Raw genomic sequence first — 21,323 nt, 5'->3', positions numbered from 1 at the left:
AGTAGATGTGGTGTACATGGATTTGGCCGCATGGAAGGTGCCGCACATGAAGCTGCTTAGCAAGATAAGAGCCCATGGAATTACAGGGGAGTTGCTAGCATGAGTGGAGCATTGGCTGATTGGCAGAAAATAGAGAGCGGGAATAAAGGGATCCCAGTCTGGCTGGCTGCCAGTTACCAGTGGAGTTCCACAGGGGTTGGTGTTGGGACCGCTGCTTTTTACGATGTATGTCAATGATTTGGACTATGGGATTAATGTATTTGTGGCTAAATTTGCCGATGATACAAAGATAGGTGGAGGAGCAGGTAGTGTTGAGGAAACAGAGTGCCTGCAGAGAGACTTAGTTTAGAGGAATGGGCAAAGAAGTGGAAAATGAAATACAGAGTTGGAAAGTGTATGGTCATGCACTTTGGTGGAAGAAATAAATGGGCAGACTATTATTTAGATGGGGAGAGAATTCAAAATGCAGAGATGCAAAGGGACTTGGGAGTCCTTGCGCAGAATACCCTAAAGGTTAACCTCCAGGTTGAGTCAGTGGTAAAGAAGGTGAATGCAATTTTGGCATTTATTTCTGGAGGTATAGAATGTAAGAGCAAGGATGTGATGCTGAGGCTCTAAGGCACTTGTGAGACCACACGGAGTATCGTGTGCAGTTTTGGGCTTGTTATTTAAGAAAGGATATACTGACATTGGAGAGGGTTCAGAGAAAATTCTCGAGAATGATTCCAGGAAAGAAAGAGTTACCATACGAGGAACATCTGGCAGCTCTTGGGCTGTATTCCCTGGAGATCAGGAGTATGAGGGGGGATCTCATAGAAACATTTTAAATGTTAAAAGGCCTGAATAGATGAGATATGGAAAAGTTATTTCCCATGCTAGGGGAGTCTAGGACAAGAGGATACAACTTTAGGATTGAAGGAAGTCCATTTAGAACGGAGATGCAGAGAAATTACTTTAGTCAGAGGGTGGTAAATCTGTGGAATTTGTTGCCACTAGTGGCTGTGGAGGTCAAGTCATTAGTTATATTTAAGGTAAAGATAGATAGGTTCTTGATTAGCCAGGGCATCAAAGGATTTGGGGAGAAGGCAGGAGAGCCACGATGACTAGAAGAATTGGATCAGCCCATGATTGAATGACAGAGCAGACTCCATGGGCCAAATGAATACTCCAATCTCTCTTCAGCCATGAGACCTCTGACACATGATGATAGTCTTTTAGTACTGAAGCCATCAGAGACACAGAGTCTAGAAGAGGCAGATGAAGATGCCATGATGCCCGAGTCAGGAATGGAAAACAACACTGATGCTGATACAGATTTTGAATCCTTTATTTCAAGTGAGCCATGTCTCTAACTCAATCTGAGTTAAATGACCTGGTCAAAGACTTGGCTTTGTCAAAGGCGAAAGCAGAATTACTGGGTTCAAGACTGCAAGGATGGAATCTGCTGCATCAGGCACAAAAATTTCCGTGAAGGATTTTGATATTTGAGACAGATGTTTCCCGGAATAACTGATGCCAAGATTAAGGAAGGCATTTTGTTGGTCCACAAATCAATCAGGTCATCAATGACAGGCAATTCAAAGAACTTCTAATAGGACTGGAGAAAATCACATGGAAGGCATTCACAGATACTGTTGGAAATTTTCTTGGTAACTACAGAGTACCAAACTACATGCAGCTGATTGACAACATGCTTAAAGCATACAACACCATGAAGTGCAACGTGTCACTAAAGATTCATTATCTGCATTCCCATTTAGACTTCTTCCCTGCAAATCACAGCACTGTCCAGCATTGGATTCCATCACTGCTGGCTGATTATTGTTGGACACTTAAGCGAGAAGTCTCAGACATTGAGAACAAATGAAAATCATTAACAAAGCATCTTTAGCTTAGTTGAATTATTGCAAAACATCAGCACTCTTATGCAATTAAATGCATTATATACAATAAAAGTTAATTTCTTGTTTCTCCGAATTCCTATGTAACACAAGTAGTCTGAAATTATATTTGTGTTCAGCTTCAAGTGGTCTGCCATAAACAAAAATAATTCTGAGGAAGCAACACTTTCAAAAAAATTTGTTGTTCAGTGTAATAAGTGTAGCATTAGTGATCAGACCCAGCTGAGGAACAATGAAACTCCAGTGAACACATCCAACAATCCTGAAAGCAACCATACATGTAGGTAAGGTGGTTGAGGTTTACTAAATCTATTATCTTCATTGGCTAAGGACAAAATATCTGAGCAGGGAAGTGACAGTGCAACTATACGTTGTTAATTAGGTCACAAATAGAGTAGTGTGGGCAATTCTGGTTGCCCTTTTAGAGGAACGATATAATTACACTTGGCCAGATTCACCAGCGTACTCACAAGTTATCTTTTGAGGTATACAGAATGTCTAGAGGCATTAATAAAATAAATGGTGTGGAACGTTTCCCCTTAGCAAAAGCGTCTCTGACTAGAAAGCATGTGTTTAATATTGGTGTAAGAGATTTAGAGGGGTTTTGGGGAAACCTGTTTCCATTGACAATGTGGGTGGAATCTGAAAGCACTGCCTGAGGTGATGGTGCAAGGAGGGACCTTTAGTCCTTGCATGACCACTTGAAATAGCAAGACATAAAAGGCAATGGGCTGAATACTGGGAAACTGGATTCACATCAGGATCAAGGGTAACTTTATTCACCATATGCATTTACATGTATTCCACATTTGCTGTGGTGTGTTTGGGCATGACATGCAAAAAAAAACAAATTTCAACAATTATAAAGAATACAGATCTGTATAAGATAAAGTATGGATATAGAGTAAAATATGCATAAAACAGAAATAATTAGTTTAAAGTGTTTACAGTGCAGTGACAGAGGATAATAGATAGAGGGGTTGTGCAGCTAACAAGAATGGTTAATCAGATTAACTGCCTTGGGGAAGAAACTTCCAAAATGGTGTGAATTTTTTGTTTTAGTAACCCTATGGCACTTTCCAGAAGACAGTTTTTGGAAGGGAGCATGGTTAAGTATTTGATGACTGTCAGAGACACTTTAGGACACATCATAATCCATGAATATGATTCAGTAAGTATAGACCATGGTCTGGTTTCTCTGTTCTGTTATAGCTATATTATTGAATAAACTTGTGAACATTCAGAAAATCAAAATTTGGTCAACAATTTGTACTGAGGTAATAGATTACAGCTGGCTCAAGTTAATCTCAAATTGATGAGAGTTGAAGCCAACCTGCTTTGAGTTCACTTGATAGATTTGTAAGACTTTTGAGAACCCATGGTCATGCCTCACAAAGTGGAAGGATATCCCTCAGTTGATGCATCTGCCTCAACCAGTAGCAATCTGGCCATATAGAAACAGTCACTGTATTTCAAATCACTTTTCTGAAACCCGTATATATAATGTAATTAGGTCCTTTAAAGAGGATTAAGCCTGAAGGGAGCAATCTCGTAATCTCAAAGGGATGTTTTTAAATAATTGTAAAACTGAAGTGTATGCTTCAGTTATCTGGACTTCAGTTCACAGCCAGGCTGATGAAGCCTATAACACCAGCTGTCCACAAAACATCTCAACCTATTACCCATAAAACGGATCAGTGCCATCAAACACACAGCCAACTTCTGTAGACAAAAGAAATTCTGCTAATGCTGGAAATCTTGAGCAACACACAAACATTGCTGGGGAAAGTCAGCAGGTCAGGCAGTCGATTCAGTCGATATTCTGAGCTTCTACCCTTCAATGCGACTGGAAAGGATGGGAGCAGAAGCCAGCCTAAGAAGTTGAGGGAGAAGTACAAGCTGGCAGATGATAGGTGAGACCATGCGAGGGGGAAGTTGAGTGTGTGGGGGAGGGGTAATGATATAAGACACTGGGTAGTGATAGGTGGAAGAGGTAATGATTGAATAAGAGGGAATCTTATAGAAGAGGATAGAGCATTGTGGAAGAAAGGAAGAAGGGATCCAGAATGGGGAATGGAAAAAGTGAGGAGGAGGAGGGAGAAGTGTCTACCAGAAGCTAGAGAAATTGATGATCATGGCATAAGGTTAGAGTACACCTAGATGGAATATGAGGTGCTGATCGTCCTACCTGAATTTGGACTCACTGTAGCAGTAGAGGAAACCATGGACCAACTGACATATATGGGAATAGAAGCTGAATTCAAATGGAAGTCAGTTGAATCAAACTTTTCTATGATAACATAATTGATGCACATAGATTTCTTCCAAGAATCTTTTGTAGTTATTGCCCCGTCAGAAACATAAAATACTTCTATCTTTTTCTGCAAAGTTCAAATTTATATCAGGGTTTACAGGAATTAGCTATCTTAACAGCTTGGTTAAAGCTGTCCTTGTTTCAGGTTAGAAAAATGAGGTCCAAGCTTTTTAGAATGATAAATGTTGCTAAGGTATTCACAGAAACAAATGATTCCCTCTAATGAGGAAATTCCAAGACAAGGGTTGTAACCTTACAACTACAGTTACACTATTTGGCAGCAAAGTTAAAGAGTACTTCTACCCATAAGAGATCATAGATACTTGGAAATATCTGACCAAAACTCATGGCATTAAGTAGATAGAAATCTACAGCACCAAGATTGATGAGTTTCTATTAGATTAAAAATAACAGAAGCGATAAAGTTTAAGTTACAATAAACCCATTTTCTAAAAGAAAAGTAGAGGCTCAGGGAGTTAGATAGTCAGTCCCAGGCCGAGCATGCAAAACATATCCACAATAACATAATTTTCCTGCTATCATTCTGAAATAAAAAGTATAATACTGAAACACTCAGCAGGTCAGGTGCCATGGTGGAGAGAGCAACAAAGTGAATATTTCAGGTCAGACACTGTTGATAAGAATCATTTCTGCACTAGAAAAAGCAGAACACAGTTTGGGTGACCCGAACCAGAGCCAACTTTATTATCACTGACATACGATATGAAATTTTATGTTCTGCAGCAGCAGTATAATGCAGAACATAAAAATGACTGTAGGTTACTAATGAAATAAAAAGTGCAAATGGAAATAATGAGCTAGTGTTCATGGGTTCATTTACCTCTCAGAACACCTGCTCCCTGTCACTATACAGAGACACAAGAAATTCTGTAGATGCCGGAAATCTTAAGCAACACACACAAAATGCTAGAGGAACTCAGCAGGTCAGGCAGCATCTATGGAGGGAAATAAACAGTCCACATTTTTGGCAAAGACCCTTCATTGGGATTAACCTGATGAAGGGTTTCCGCCCAAAATGTCAACTGTTTATCTCTCTTTATAGAAGCTGAGTTCTTCCAGCATTTTGTATGTGTGTGGTGCAGCTGTCACTATAATTCATTGTCCCACTCCTATGCTAACTTATCTAGCTTTAGCTTCTTGCATTGTTTCAATGAGACCCCAATATAAGACTGAAGTACAGCTCTTTGTCCTCCATCTGGACTTACTGCAACCTTTAGGGCTCGATATTGAATTCAACAATTTCAGCTAATTCACTTTCTCTGTCTGTATCAGAACAGGCTAATTCTGCAGAAGATTATGCCTCTGTAATTCTCAACAGTGTGGAGAAATAGAGGGATCTTGTAGACCAAGTCCTTAGATCCCTCAAAGTTGCTGCACAATTAGATAGGGTGATTAAGAAGGCATATGTGTGTTGACTCACATTAATCGGGAGATTGAGCATGAGCCACAAGGTAATGTTGCAGCTCTATAAAACACTTGTTAGAAGATACTTGTATATGTTCTCAGTTCTGGCTATCACTTTATATGATTAGAGATAGCGCAGAGGAGGTTTACCAGGATGTTCTCTGGATTAGAGATAATGTCTTATGAGAAGCATTTGATAGGTCATGAGCCTATACTCAGTGATGCTTAGAAGAATTGTGGGGGCGGGGTATCTCAATGAAATCTATGGAATACTATATTGAAAGGCCTATTAAGAGTGGACATGGAGAGGATGTTTTCTATGGGGGGAGAGTGTAGGATGAGTGTTAACATCTTCAGAATAAAAGGATGTGACTAGGGCAGAGATGACAAGGAATTTCTTTATACCAAGAGTGGTGAAACTGTGGAATTCATTGTCACAGATGGCTAGGGAAGCCAGGTTACTGGATATATTTAAAGTGGAGGTTGATATGTTCTTGATTAGGAGGGGTGTCAAAGCTTACAGTGAATGATGTACTCTTATGAATGCACTTGGACAGCACTTTGAGTTCAACAAGTTAGCTCACATGGAAGGAGAGGATAGAAAGGGCTCATACAAGTAACTAAAGAATCTATTCCTGCAGAAAATTCCCCCCAGTCCCTGCACCAAGGAGGAAGCAGGACTGATGTCAAGTTATCAGTCTATCATAACTTGATACAGTACATGATAGGTTAAGTGTAAGCTATAAACACAAGAAATTCTGCAGATGCTGGAAATCCAAAGCAGCACGCACAAAATGCTGGAGCCACTCAGCAGGTTAAGCAGCATACAGAGGCAGGCAAAAGTTTGGGCACCCCGGTCAAAATTTCTGTTACTGTGAAGAGCTAAGCGAGTAAAAGATGACCTGATTTCCAAAAGGCATAAAGTTAAAGATGACACATTTCTTTAATATTTTAAGTAAGATTACTTTTTTATTTCCATCTTTTACAGTTTCAAAATAACAAAAAAAAAGGGCCTGAAGCAAAAGTTTGGGCACCCTGCATGGTCAGTACTTAGTAACACCCCCTTTGGCAATTATTACAGCTTGTAAATGATTTCTGTAGCCACCTAAGAGTCTTTAAATTCTTGTTTGGGGGATTTTCACCCATTCTTCGTTGCAAAAGGCTTCTAGTTCTGTGAGATTCTTGGGCTGTCTATTTTGAGGTCTATCCACAGATTTTCATTGATGTCTAGGTTGGGGGACTGTGAGGGCCATGGCAAAACCTTCAGCTTGTGCCTCTCGAGGTAGTCCATTGTGGATTTTGAGGTGTGTTTAGGATCATTATCCTGTTGTAGAAGCCATCCTCTTTTCATCTTCAGCATTTTTTACAGATGGTGTGATGTTTGCTTCCAGAAATTGCTACTATTTAATTGAATTCATTCTTCCCTCTACCAGTGAAATGTTCCCTGTGCCACTGGCTGCAACACAAGCCCAAAGCATGATTGATCCACCCAGTGCGTAACAGTTGGAGAGGTGTTCTTTTCATGAAATTCTGCACCCTTTTTTCTTCAAACATACCTTTGCTCATTGCGGCCAAAACGTTCTATTTGAAGTTCATCAGTCAATGGGACTTGTTTCCAAAATGCATCAGGCTTGTTCAGATGTTCCTTTGCAATCTTCTGACGCTGAATTTTACGGTGAGGATGTAGGAAAGGTTTTCCATGAAGGTCATATTTGTGTAGGTGTTGCTGCACAGTAGAACAGTGCACCACCACTCCAGAGTTTGCCAAATCTACCTGAAGGTCTTTTGCAGTCAAACAGGGGTTTTTATTTGCCTTTCCAGCAATCCTACAAGCAGTTCTCTCGGAAAGTTTTCTTGGTCTTCCAGACCTCAACTTGACCTCCACCATTCCTGTCAACTGCCATTTCTTAATTACATTATGAACTGAGGAAACGGCTACCTGAAAACACATTGCTATCTTCTTATAGCCGTCTCCTGCTTTGTGGGCATCAATTATTTTAATTTTCAGAGGGCTAGGCAGCTGCTTAAAGGAGCCCATGGCTGCTGATTGTTGGGACAAGGTTTGAGGAGTCAGGGTATTTATAAAGCTTTGAAATTTGCATCACCTGGCCTTTCCTAATGATGACTGTGAACAACCCCACACTAATTAAGGTCTGAGACCTTGGTAAAAGTTATCTGGGAGCTCAAATCTCTTGGGGTGCCCAAACATTTGCATGGTGCTCCTTTCCTTTTTTTTCACTCTAAAATTGTACAAAATGAAATTAATAATCTTGCTTAAAATGTTGAAAAGAATGTTTCATCTTTAACTTTATGACTTTTGCAGATCAGTTCATCTTCCACTCAAGTATTCACAGCAACAGAAATTTTGACCAGGGGTGCCCACACGTTTGCATGCCTCTGTATATGGAAATTGATGAACAATTGTTTTCTTGAGTCGGGAGTTTTCTTCAGGACCATAAAAGAAGGAGGAAGACACCAGATTAAAAAGGTGGGGGATGTGTGAAGCTAGGTGGGTAGAAAAGATAGAGAGTGTGAGGTAAGATCATTAAACCACAAGATATAGGAGCAGAATTAGGCCATTTGGCCCATTAAGTCTGCTCTGCCATTTCATCATGGCTGATCCAATTATCCTCTCAGCCCTTATCTCCTGCCTTCTCCCCTTATCCCTTCATGACCTGACCAATCAAGAATCTATCAACTTCTTCCTTAAATACACATAAAGATGGCCTCCACAGCTGCCTGCAGCAAAGAATTCCAGATTCACCACTCCCTGGCTAAAGAAATGCCTCCTTATCTCCATTCTAAACAGACACCCCTCTATTCTGAGGCTGTGCTGTCTGGTCTTAGACTCTCCCACCATCGGAAACATCCTCTCCACACTCACCCTATCAAGGCTTTTCATCATTCCATAGGTTTCAATGAGGTCTCCCCTCATTCTTCTGAGTTCTGGTGAATACAGGCCCAGAACTATCAAATGCTCTTCTTTTGATAAGCCATTCAATATTGGAATAATTTGCATGAGCCCCCTTTGAATCCTCTCCAGTTTTAGCACATTTTTTTCTGAGATAAAGGGCTCAAACATGCTCACAATACTCAAATGAGGCCTCACAAGTGCTTTATGAAGTTTTGACATTACATCCTTGCTTTTATTTTTAGTCCTCTTGAAATGAATACTAAAATTGCAATTGCCTTCCTCACCAAAGACCAAACCTGAAAATTTACCTTTAGCGAATCCTGCACAAGGACTGCCACCCACTTTGCACCTCAGTTTTTTGTATTTTCTCTCCATTTAGAAAACGGTCAAGCTTTTTACTTCTTCTGCCAAACAGCATGACCATACACTTTCCAAGACGGTATTCCATCTGCCATTTATTTGCCCATTATCCTAATCTGTGTAAGTCTTTCTGTAGCCTCTCTGCTTCCTGAAATCTACCTGCTCCCAATCTACCTTCATATCGTCTGCAACCTTTGCAACAAAGCCATCAATTTCATCATCCAAATCATTGACATAAAACTTAAAAAGAATCGATGGCAGCACAGACCCCTGTGGAACACCACTTGTCACTGGCAGACAGCCAGAAAAGGCTCCATTTATTCCCACTCTTTGCCTCCTGCCAATCAGCCTCTGCTTTATCCATGCTAGCATCTTCCCTGTAATACCATGGGTTCATAGCTTGTTAAGCACATTGTCAAAGGCCTTCTGAAAAATCCATGTACACAACATCAACTGATTCTCCTCTGTCTATTTTGCTTGTTATCTCTTCAAAGAATTCCAACAGATTTGTCAGGCAAGAATTTACCTTGAGGAAACAATGCTGATGGCAGCCTATCTTATCATGTGCCTCCATATTTAATAATCAACTCCAACTTCTTCCTAACCACTGAGGTCAGACTAACTGGCCTATAGTTTCTTCTCTTCTGCCTCTCTCTCTTCTTGATGAGTGGTGTGACATTTGCAATTTCCCCATCTTCCAGTACCATTCCAAAATCTAGTGATTCTTGAAAGATCATTGCTAATACCTCTTCAGCCATCTCTTTCAGAACTCTGTGATGGATACCATCTGGTCCAGGTGACTTATCTACCTTTAGACCTTTCAGTTTCCCAGGAACCTTCTCACTAGGTATGGTAATTTCACTCACTTCATTTCCTGTGAAACATGGAACTTCTACCATACTGCTAGTGTCTTCTACTGTAAAGACTGATGCAAAATATTTATTCAATTCATTCGCTATATCGTTGCCTCCCATTACTACTGCTCTAACATCATCTTCCAGCAATCGGATATCCACTCTCACTTCTCTTTTACACTTTATCTATCGGAAGACACTTTTTGTATCCTCTTTAATATTATTGGCCAGCTTCCCTTTGTATTCCATCTTTACTTTTTAAATGACTTTTTAATTCCTTTCAGTTTGTTTTTAAATCTTCCCAATCCTCTTACTTCCCACTAAATTTCACTCTATTATATGCCCTCTCTTTGGCTTTTATGTTGGCTGAAGGAATCTGATTGGAGGGGAGAGTGTACCATAGGAGAAAGGGAAGGAGGAGGGGACAGAGAGAGGGAGCTGTGATGGGCATGTGAGAAGGAGGAGGCCAGAGTGGAAAATAGAAGGAGAGAGGGAGGAGGAGAATTACCTGAAGGAAAGATCTATACTCATTCCATCAGGTTGAAGTCTACCCAGATGGAACATAAGGTGTGGCTACTCCACGCTGAGCGCCGCATCATGGTGGCACAAGAAGAGGCCATCAACCGATATGACAAAACAGGAATGGGAATTGGAATTAAAATGTTCGGCCATCTGGATTTCCACTTTTGGCGGATGAAGCGAGATGCTGGACGAAGCGGTCCCATAATTTACAAAGGGTCTCACCAATGTAGAAGGGGCAGAACCGGGAGCACCGGACACAACAGACAACCCCAGTAGATTCACAGGGACGTGTTGCCTCGCCTGCTTGTGGCCCAGAATGGAGGTGAATGGGCAGGTATGGCACTTTGACTACTAACAGGGAGAAGTGCCGGGAGGGAGATTAAAAGGGAGAGACAAATGGCTAAGGTATTGACGGAAGGAGCAGTATCTGCGGAAAGGGGTGGGGGGCAGGTAGAGATAAAGATATGTTTGGTGGCTGGATTCCTTTAGAGATGGTGGAGAATGATGTGTTGGATGCGGAGGCCCATGGGGTGGTAGATAAGGGCAAGAGGAACTCTATGACTGTTCGGGCGGTGGGAAGTGGGGTGAGCGCGGTTAATCGGGGGCAACATCGATGGTGGAGGAAGAGGAACGCTGTTCCTACAGGAGAGGAGAGGGTTGGGGTGTTTAGTGAAGGTGGGGTGGGAGGAAGATGGAAGCTCCGAGGACCCAAGAAGTGACGGTGGAGCCTGAGAGATCCGGGATTGGTGAGTGGTGGTGGAATGGGAGCCCGGGGGCTGCGAGGGAAGTCAAGGCCTGGAGGTGCATAAACTATGTTCTTTGATGTGTTTGTAATCTTTTGCCCTCTAATATGCTTGCTTTTGTGATGCACATCCACTGTCAAGTAATTAAGGTCTGCTTATAGGCACTCTTTGTTATGTTCCTCTAAAATGGAAGCCAGTCCTGTCCCAAATATGCCTAGTTGAAAGAAGATCACGTTGTGCACAGCCACACTTGTGGAAAAGCTCCTTCCACTCACCAAATGTTTGCTTAAGAAACAATTTTCAGATGAAAATCCATTAGTGTGATCAGAAATTCCACCCTCACTTAGAGAATACCATTGGACCGATTCTTTAAATTAGCCAAAGCCACGAGACAGAAGTCTCCTGGGTCAGGGGCACTGACAGATGCAGCTCAACTCCTTTGCCAGCGCTTCCATGCCCCATGTTCTGAGATGCAGCAGAGCAGCGGTAGGGTTTCAAACCGTGTAACACGTGTAATTTAGAACAGGCAAAGCGACATCTGAGAAGGCTGAGAATATCACTGCTATAATTACTGTGTGAATTGCCGTGAAAATTCAATTTTTGGCTCGTATAATCAGGAGAAACAGGGCTGTGAAAGAGGGGGACAATAGTTTTCAGACGTTGGCTTTAGTTGACTCTGACCTCTTTCCGAATTGCAGGAGGTTGACATCTGTACGAGTCGATTCCCGCCCTCCACCGGTTTCCCTGCAACTATCGTTGCCACAGAGTTCGCGGGGATCGTGGCGTCAGATTGTCCCTATACACTCTACCTCAGTCGTTCACTTTGCTTCCCTGGACCGCAGTGACGAGTGTTCCGGCCCTCTCCCCTCAGCTGATAACTTCTCTTCAACCTAAGTTTCCTGTCTACGTGACCAACCCAGCAACCCTTCGTTTTAATGGCAGCGGGCACGGGTCAAAGACAGCCATTCCAGCAACCGACACCTCATCTTGCCTTGTGACAGACTCCCTCAGCGGCAATCCCCGGGGTGACATTTCCCCTCGCTCCTTCTCTCCACAACTCTCATTCTCACTTCAACCTGAGGATGTCATGGATGATCTGCTCTCCCCCCCGACCCCAACCGGGGATATACTCACAAGGCCAGTGCAGACGCTGACGACTGCAGTGTGCTCAGTCTGAGAGTTGACGTGCCCCGCGTAGAAACAGTGCTTCAAGTCCGAGTGCGTCTCCCCGTGCTCGGCGCTGCCCAGGTGACTGACTCGGAAGGTTGGTGCGATAAAGCCGGAGTCAGCGCTGAGGTTCAGGTGGTAGAGGTGACCGAATGCGCTGATCTGGTAGTGAGCCCGGGTTGTCCACAGCTCCAGCCCAGAGCTCCGTTTTTTCCTCCTGAAGTGAAGGGCGTGAGGAAAGAGCTCTCCGAAATCGTTCACCCGCGTCGGCGTGACTATTTCATAAGATCTTAGCTGCTTTATGAAGTTCTCTGCAGTGATAAGGAAAGTTTGGTTACCCTGCGAGTCCCGCAATGTCACGGGTTATTTCTGTCATACAAAGTCAGAACTGTTCACTTCCATAGTAATACAGTTTAACAATATTGTGTTGTATTGTAGTTCAATAGCTACAGATGATTTACTACATAATACATATATCGCATATAGAAAACCATCTGAACACACAAGCAAACTACATTTGCACATATAAAATTCTAAATAAAAATGAGTAAGGAGTGCATAGATGTATCCAGCTGAATAAACCTATTTCTCAGACGTCTACACACAATAATGTCTCCAGTATATAGAAGTATATATTAGAGAGGTTATTGTGTGTAGACGTCTGAGACGTCTCTCTCTCAAATTCACATCTATTCCAGGCATCTACATGTGCATAATCTGCACCCGCAAAGTTTCAGCGTGCCAGCACTGTACCTTGTTTTGGATGTAAACGCAATCCCCGAGATGAAGTTAGAAATACAAACAGTTGACACAGGAGCCCTTCCACCCAGATCACCGAGTGCATGGTTCCCCCTGAGTGAAGCAGCCGAGTTTTTCCCTCCTAGGCGTAGCAGGCATTCAAATCGTCACCAGCTCCTCTGGTATAACACAAAACACCCTCGGCTCAGGCTTGCCAGCAGCACAGGGAGAAGCTGAAGAGGTTGGGGGGAGAGGCTGCGGGTTACGTAAATGCTCTGTGCAGTAACATCCAGAGGCAGGGAAAAATCTGCACAAATACCCCGAGCGCCCATTGCCGCCTGAGCTCATCTCACCAAGTGCCGGCTGGGGCAGGCGCTCGCCATTCCCAGTCATTCGAACCCAGGCTGAAGGCGGCGGCGGCGGCAGACAAACCCGGCAGGGGACGGTGCGAGCTCCGCTCCATTGATCCTTTCGGCCATCCGACATCAAACAGCCGGAACACGCCTCTTGCCTCGCGACCTAACCAATCCGTCTGTCCGTCGGGAGAGGCAGGCGCTGCTCTGGCTTCCAACTGTACTTTAACCCCTTTCGAGCTGCAAGGGGGTCCGATCCGCTCTGCACTGGGAGACGCGGCAACGACAGTCCCTTTAACACCCCCAAAGCATCGCTACGCGGCCACTGAACGGATGCGAACTCCCTTTACACTGGATTTAGTGTCATCACTTTTAGTTCAGTTCCCCGATGTCCCTTGGTGAGTTTGTCACTGCATCCAGGCGAGTTTGTCCGTGTTCCGGAGGCAAAGGCAGAGCATCATCCCGTTACCCTTTCTCCGGGGACCCTTAGCGGCTCTTTCCCTTCGCTGGGCGACGGCCCCGGCAGTCGCAAGTTTCAAAACCGTGCATTCGAATCGCGCCTGCTTCGGAACATCCAGGGAAGCTGGTCTTTGCAATAAAGTAGAAAATACAGCAGACAATTGGTTCGGAACAGCTGCCCAAAGTCCACAGGTCGGCGACTTCTGCAGAAGGAAACATGCAGTCCAGTTCACCATAAACTGAATGTCCCCACCCCAACTGTAATGACATTGGAAGCCGTGCCGTTCAAAAGCATGGATTTTATGAAATATTCCGGTGAATGGGGAAGTTTTAATTACACCCCGAGATCCTAAAATGTCGCGGGTTATTTTCCTCATCCAAAGTCCCAATCATCATTACTATCGTTTCACTATATTTAGATACACCCAGCGTATCTAATGCGCTTGTATTGGAACATTTATGGTTGGAATGACCATAAGACATGGACGCCGAATTAGGCTATTCGGCCCATCGAGTCTGCTCCACCATTCTATCATGGCTATTAATTATCCCTCTCAACCCCATTCCTCCTTCCTTCACCCCATAACCTTTGACACCCCTACTAATCAAAAACCTATCAAGCTCTGCTTTCAACATACACAATATACTCATCAGCCCTCTGTGGCAATGAATCCTACAGATTTACTGCCCTCTGACTAAAGAATTTCATCCTCATTTCTGTTGTAAAGGGATATCCTTTTATTCTGAGGCCATACTTTCTGCTCCTCGACTCTCCCCACTATAGGAAACATTCTCTCTACTTCCAGTCTACCTTCATCAAAGTAAAAAGATTTGACAATACATAGGGTAAATGCAAGCAGCCTTTTCCACTGTGGTTGGGTGGGACTATAACTAGAGGTCATAGGTTGAGGATGAAAAATGAAAAGTTTAATGGGGAACATAAGAGGAAACTTCTTCATTCAAAGGATCGTGATAGTGTGTAATGAGCTGCCAGCTCATGTGGTGCATACGAGCTCGATTTCAGCACTTAGGAGAAGTTTGGATAGGTACATGGATGGCCAGGTATAAAGGACTATAGCTCATGTGCAGGTTAATGGGAGTTGGCAGTTTAAATTGTTTGCCGTGGACTAAATGGCCTGAAGGGCCTGTTTCTGTGCTGTATTTTTCTATTACTTGTATGACTGGGAGAAAGCTGGAATCCAGACTGTTGAACTGGAGAACGTGGAGAAGGCAGGCTTGGCTTTCCTGTCACTTTTCAGGGCTTATCATGGTTTATGGCTGGAGACTGCACTGACATTCATATTGAAAGTGCCTCAGTAATCGGCTGAGCTAGCCCCACTTCTGGCTGGAGAGGAAAGCGCTCTAGAGGATGGAGTTGTTCATATAAACTTATACATTGCGACTGCAATGTATAAGTTTGTGATTATTATCTGAATTTTTGTTTTCTGTGTGTACTTAGAGCTACTCTTGGAGTTAATTGAAAGGATAGTGTAGGAGGTTGCAAATGGGTACAGCAGGCTGTAAATCAGTAGCAGATATAGGGGGAGAAATAGCAGATAGCGATTTATCCAGCCAAGTGCAAGGTGTTGCACTTTGGGGGATCAAATATAGAGGAAAAACGCACAGTTAATGGCAGGACCCTTAACAATGTCAATGTACAAGTCCAAGTCCATAGCTCCATGAAAGTAGTTGCAAAGGTTGATAGGGTGGTAAGGAAGGTATTAGGGAATGTGTGCCTTTATTAGTGGTAGCACTGAGTTCAAGAGTCAGGAAGTTAGCTTGCTGTTTCATAAGACTCTGATTATGTCACATCTGGTGTAGTACATTCACTTCTGGTCTTCCTATTACACAAAGGATGTGGAGGCTTTGGAGAGGGTACAGAAGAATTTTACTAGGCTGCTGCCTGGATTTGATGGCATGCACTATAAAGCAAGGTTGGACAAACTTGGGTTGTTTTCTCTGGAGCAGCAGAGACTGAGGGGAGATCTGACAGAAACTTATAAGATTATGCAAGATAGAATGGACAGTCTGGATCTTTTTTTCCCCAGGATCAGCATATCTAATACTAGAGGGTGTGCAATTATGGTGAGGGGGTAAACTTCAAAGGAGATATGCAGGGCAAGATTTTTTTTACACAGAGTAGTGGGTGCCTGATATACACTACCAGGAGTGGTCGTGGAGGCAGATACAATGGAAACATTTAAGAAGCACTCAGATAGACACGTGAATATATGGAGCATATGGACCATGTGCAGTCAGAAGGGATCAGTTGAATTGGATGCCACTAGCTTAAATAGCATGGAACAGATATCATGGGCTGAAGGGTCTGTTCCTGTGCTGCTTTGTTCAATGATATATGATCCACTGTTTTTACTGGATTGTGATCTGAAAGAGAATTTGATCTACAGACAAAATGGTCTCATTATCTTCAAACAGCTGCACTATCTCGAGGTTGTGAAAGATGCATTCTAACTTCAAGTTCTCAATTTTTCATAATGTTGTAGCTAAATTCTGATCACTTTTTCTCTTAGTGAATATCCCTTCAGAATCTTGAAATGACCAGACAGTGTGGATTATTTAATGTGATGTGTCATGGCTCAAGTCCTCATCAAACTTCAAGAGACTTGTTGATAAAGAGTTGATGATGCTCTGTGCTGAAACGTGGTTTTCTATCTTCATAAAATGAGCTGAATTCAATCAACTGTTTGGACTAGAGCACAACTTTTGCAGAGTTTGTTTTATTGCAGCAACAAAGTCTGTCTGCAGAATTGAATTAGATATAAATGCCAACAACTAACAGTGAGTGCAGATATTCAGCATCCAAGTTTACAAGTTATCCCGCAAAATAATAACATCATTGTCTATCTGTTGAACTTCAAACCTCCCTATAAATAGTGAATTCAGAGGCCAAGATCACAAAGCACATCTAGTATTTGAGTTCACCAATTTGGATCCAAAAACTTTGAAGCTTGGTCAGCTGTAGATTAGGTAATCCAGGCATATATCTTTATATCCACGAGGATGACAACTACTTACAAACAAATTGCCAACTAGTGACTGCCAAAAGTAATTTACTGATGTCGAAATCAGCAGGAAAGAAATGGGGTAAATATCAGAGTTTTAAAGGCAAAGACAGACAGATTCTGGGTAAGTAAGGGGTGAAAGACAGCCATGGATTGGTGAAAGTTGAGGTCATGATCATACCAGTTTATTTCACATTCATCCTTGAACCTCAAGCTTTCTTAGTTTTTTATACATATATATATATATATTTAATTTTCATATGATTCTGTATTCTTTGTAATTGTTGAATATTATTACTTTTGTTGCATGCTGCACCATGATCAACACACCACAGCAATCCTTAATACAAGTAAATGTACAGGGCAAATAAATTTGATCTTTGATCATTGATTCTTAAATGACAGAGCAGGTTTGAGATACAATATGCTTTATATAATATGGTTTTGCAGACAGCTACTGAGCGGGGCTTCATTTTCATAGAATCATAGAACCATAGAAATCTACAGAACATTACAGGCCCTTCAGCCCACAATGTTGTACCGAGCACATAACCTACTCTAGAAACTGCCTAGAATTACCCTACCACATAGTCCTCTATTGATCTAAGCTCCATGTACCTATTTATGAGTCTCTTAAAAGACCCTATTGTATCCGTCTGTACCACTGCTGCTGGCAGTACATTCCACACACTCACCACTCTGTGAGAAAAACTTAACCCTGACATTCCCCCCCCCCCCTTGTACCTACTTCCAGGCACCTTATTTTTCTCCCAAATGCAGAAGGGAGATTGAGGAGCATAGTTTTTTCTTAGGATCAGGAGTTTTCTAGTTCTGGCATGGGCTAAATGAATTATTCAGGTGAATGGAATGGTGTGTGCTCATAGTAATTCACCTGAGTATGACTGAGATCATCAAACTCAGAAATGAGACCAGCCAGGACTAAAGACCGATGGACGGACACCAGCATCTTATTCACCAATGTGAAGAACAGGACCTTCATTCACTAATACAGATCAAGGATCAACTCTAGTATCTACATTATTCACCATATATGTTTACGTGCATTGGTAATTTGTTGTGGTGTGTTGGTCAGGGTGTGATATGCAATGAAGACAATGTTCATCAATTATCAAGTATAACAAATGATATAAAAACAATGTTCGTGTTTAAAGTATGGATACGGAATAAAATATACATAAATATATAAATACCAACATATATTTACAATGCAAACAGCATTATAAAAATGGTTTAAAGTGTCTACGATGCAATGTTGGGGTATTAGGTAGAGGGCAGTAGGGGAGTCTAACTAGAATGGTTGATCAAATTAACTGCCTCAAGGAAGAATCTTCGAAGGTGGTGTGAAGTTTTAGTTTTAATAGACCAAGAGCACTTTCCAGAAGGGAGTATTTGGAAAGGCAGTTTGCAAGGTGGCGAGTGTCCATAATGATTTTTCCCTGCCTGCCTCTTTTTGGTGGGCACATGTAAGTCCTGCAGCGGTGGTAGACTGCATCCAATTCATTTTTCTGTTGACAAAGTGGAAAACAATAACACAAATGAGACAAGTAAGTACAGATTTGGTTAGATATTCAAATATCATCACTTGAGCACTTGATGTAGACAGCAGTGGCAAAGGAAGTAATTTCACTTCGCTCACACACAGCACAGCCATTGTCTTGACTAAGCAGGTCAGTGAAGTATTTAAGGAACTTAAGTACCTACTTAAGGAAAACAAACTACAGCAAGATCAGAAACAGGATGACGTTTGTTATAACTGACAAACGTTGAGAATGTTTGTATTTTGCAGCAGCAGTGCAAGGTAAGACACAAAAAATACTGTAAGTTACAATATAAGGAGGTAGCATCCATCATTAAGGACCCTAACTATCTGGGATAGGCCCATTTTTCATTAATACAATCAGAGAAGAGGTCCAGGACCCTGAAGACCCACACTCAAAATTTTAGAAACAGCTTCTTCCCTTCTTCCATCAGGTTTCCAAATGGTGTATGAACCATGAAAAATACCTCACTATTGCTGATCATGTCCATACAATGGATTGTTCTCAATAAATTCTCAAAGAATTTGCACTCTTATTTTTGTTTCCTAAAAGTTATTCACATTTAAATTTTTTTGGTTACCTCTCATTTATGCTGTACCATATAATGCCCTCAGTAAGACCAGCAATTAAGTACAAGGATGTAATTCTTCTTTCAGTGGTTTATATTCCTTCAGTTTTATAGGGTATTATTTTTACAAGGGGAGTCATAAACAAGGTGAATGGTTGCCATTGCTGCAGGCTGGTTCACCAGATGTCATGGAAGATGTGTAAGATGATGTTAGATTTCCTATGAGTAGTGAAACTGAAGGGAGAAGTTAAGAACGATTAAATAAATTCACAGTGCTATGAACACTTCCCCATAGTCAGAATAGAATTACAGATTAATACCAAGGGTTAAATCAGAATAAAATTCTTCATATCGGACAGTCATTTGCACTATTTATTTTTGCACTATATTTATCTACAGTATCTTTACTTACTGAAATCAGAATCAGGTTTAATACCATTGTAAAATATTGTGAAATTTGTTATTTTGTGGCAGCAGTACATTGCGATATATCATACTAAAACAATAAATTACAGTAAGTGTTTATACAGTATATATGTAATAAGTAGTAGAAGAAAAGAGGAAAAAAGTATTATAGTGTTCATAGGTTCATAGCTCATTCCCTTCCCTGGAAGGAGAGCAACTGTTGACTATGTGCCAGCAGGCTCCTGTACCACCTCCTTGATGGTAACAATTAGAAAAGGGCACATCCTGGATAATTGGGGTCCTTAATGATGGGTGCCACCTGTTGAGGCATTGCATTTTGAATATGTCCTAGCGGCCATGATGGAGATGGCTGGATTTACAACTTCCTGCAGCTTTTTCCCATCGTGTACAGTGGTCCCTCCATACCAGATGATGATGCAACTAATTATAATGATCTCAATGATATATCAGTGTTTGGAGACATACCAAGTCTCCGCAAACTCCTAATGAAATATAGCTGCTGCCGTTCTTTCAACAAAGTATTGGGCCCAGGATAGATCTTCAGAGGCATTGACACCCAGGGTGTTACGGTAGCATAACAGTTAGCCCAATGCTATTAAAGATCAGTGCTTTCCAGAGTTCAGAGTTAAATTCTGGCACTGTTCTGTAAGGAGTTTCTGTATATTGTCACCATGGAATGCGTGCGTTTCCTCCGAGGTACAGCCAAGCTTTCTTCGTAATGACATTTTCAAGACAGCTCCTCTGAAATGACAATACCAAAGAAATTGAAGTTGCTGACCCTGTCCACCTTTTATCCCCCAAATAAAACAAATAACAGCTGGCTCACAGACTTTGTTTTCCTCCTCCTGGTCAATAATCAACTCCTTGGTCTTACTGACATTGAGTGAAAGGTCATTGTTGTGGTAGCACTCAGCCAGATTTTCAGTCTCCCTCCTATATACTGATTTGTCACCAGAGTGACAACAGTGGTGTCATCAGCAAAATTAAATATGACATTGTGACTATACTTAGCCTCAGGAGGCAGAGTTTAAGGGGGGTTAATGGTACCTAATGGTGATTCCTTTGCTTGCATCTTCGGAAACAGCTCTTTCATCTTTAATATCTCTATTTTTCCCTTTCAAGGTTCTTTTGAAGACCCTGACCTGGAGTAACATACTGATTATGGTTCTTTGCGGGAATGGGACCCGCTCTCGGGGTTTCACAACTGGCCATTGTTTGACACGCCAAGGGCTCGGCCTAAGAGTTCAGCTCGCCTTTGGAGGCAGAGGATCTTGGAGCTCTGGAGATGGGCGGATCGAAGGCCGGTGTCACGGCAGGAGATCCCTGTGTCGTCAGAGGAGTTGGAAGGTCTACAGCTGTGTGTCCAGAGACCTGGGATCTTTGGGCACAGAGCTTGAAAAAAAGTGACCCAGCGGACTTTTAACATTGTAAACCAGTGAGTTGTTTGTTATGTCTCCCCCTCATTGTGAAACGGAGACATCTCTTTCTTCCTTATTAGGGAGAAAGAGAGAGAACTATGGTGTGTTGAATACCAGGTGAACAATGTAGTCTTTGGGGTACTGCAAGACTGTGTCTTTACTGTTGCCTTGCTCATGCTTGTGTGCTCGGTGGTGGGCGCCGATGCTTTTTTTTTACCGGTGGGGGGGGGGGGGGGGATCGTTACCTGCTGCCAGTTACGTGTGGGAGGGAGGGGAGCTGGGGTGGACTTTGGGGTTTTAACATTTAACTGTCGTTTATTCTTTATTCTCTGTTTTCATGGATATTTGCAAAGAAAAGGCATTTCAGGATGTATATTGTATACATTTCTCCGACATTAAATGTACCTTTGAAACCTTTGAAACAATCATAAGTGGAAAGTGAGCAGAGCAGGGAGCTAAACACACAGTCTTTTAGGGCAATTTTGCTGATGAAAATTGTGGAGCAGATGTTGCCAATCCATACTGACCAATGTCTGCAAGTGAGGAACTTGTGGATCCAATTGCACAATGAGATTTTGA

The 21,323-nt window shown here is 42.2% G+C and overlaps 1 protein-coding gene across 1 annotated transcript in view; it reads right to left on the bottom strand.

The window, feature by feature from the left end:
- Window positions 1–13,449, bottom strand: part of LOC140734642 (A disintegrin and metalloproteinase with thrombospondin motifs 20-like) — a 536,409-nt gene extending 522,960 nt beyond the window's left edge. The window contains exons 1-2 of the mRNA XM_073058884.1: window positions 12,954–13,449; window positions 12,168–12,511 (exon numbers count right to left, since the gene is read on the bottom strand). Coding sequence (XP_072914985.1) covers window positions 12,168–12,511; window positions 12,954–13,044 — 435 coding nt within the window. The 5' untranslated portion in view covers window positions 13,045–13,449. The remainder of the gene's footprint in view (window positions 1–12,167; window positions 12,512–12,953) is intronic.
- Window positions 13,450–21,323: the final 7,874 nt, after the last annotated feature.

Source organism: Hemitrygon akajei, chromosome 10 (assembly GCF_048418815.1).
Source record: "Hemitrygon akajei chromosome 10, sHemAka1.3, whole genome shotgun sequence".
Classification (NCBI taxonomy): Eukaryota; Metazoa; Chordata; class Chondrichthyes; order Myliobatiformes; family Dasyatidae; genus Hemitrygon; species Hemitrygon akajei.
This window is presented reverse-complemented; position numbering and strand designations above follow the sequence as displayed.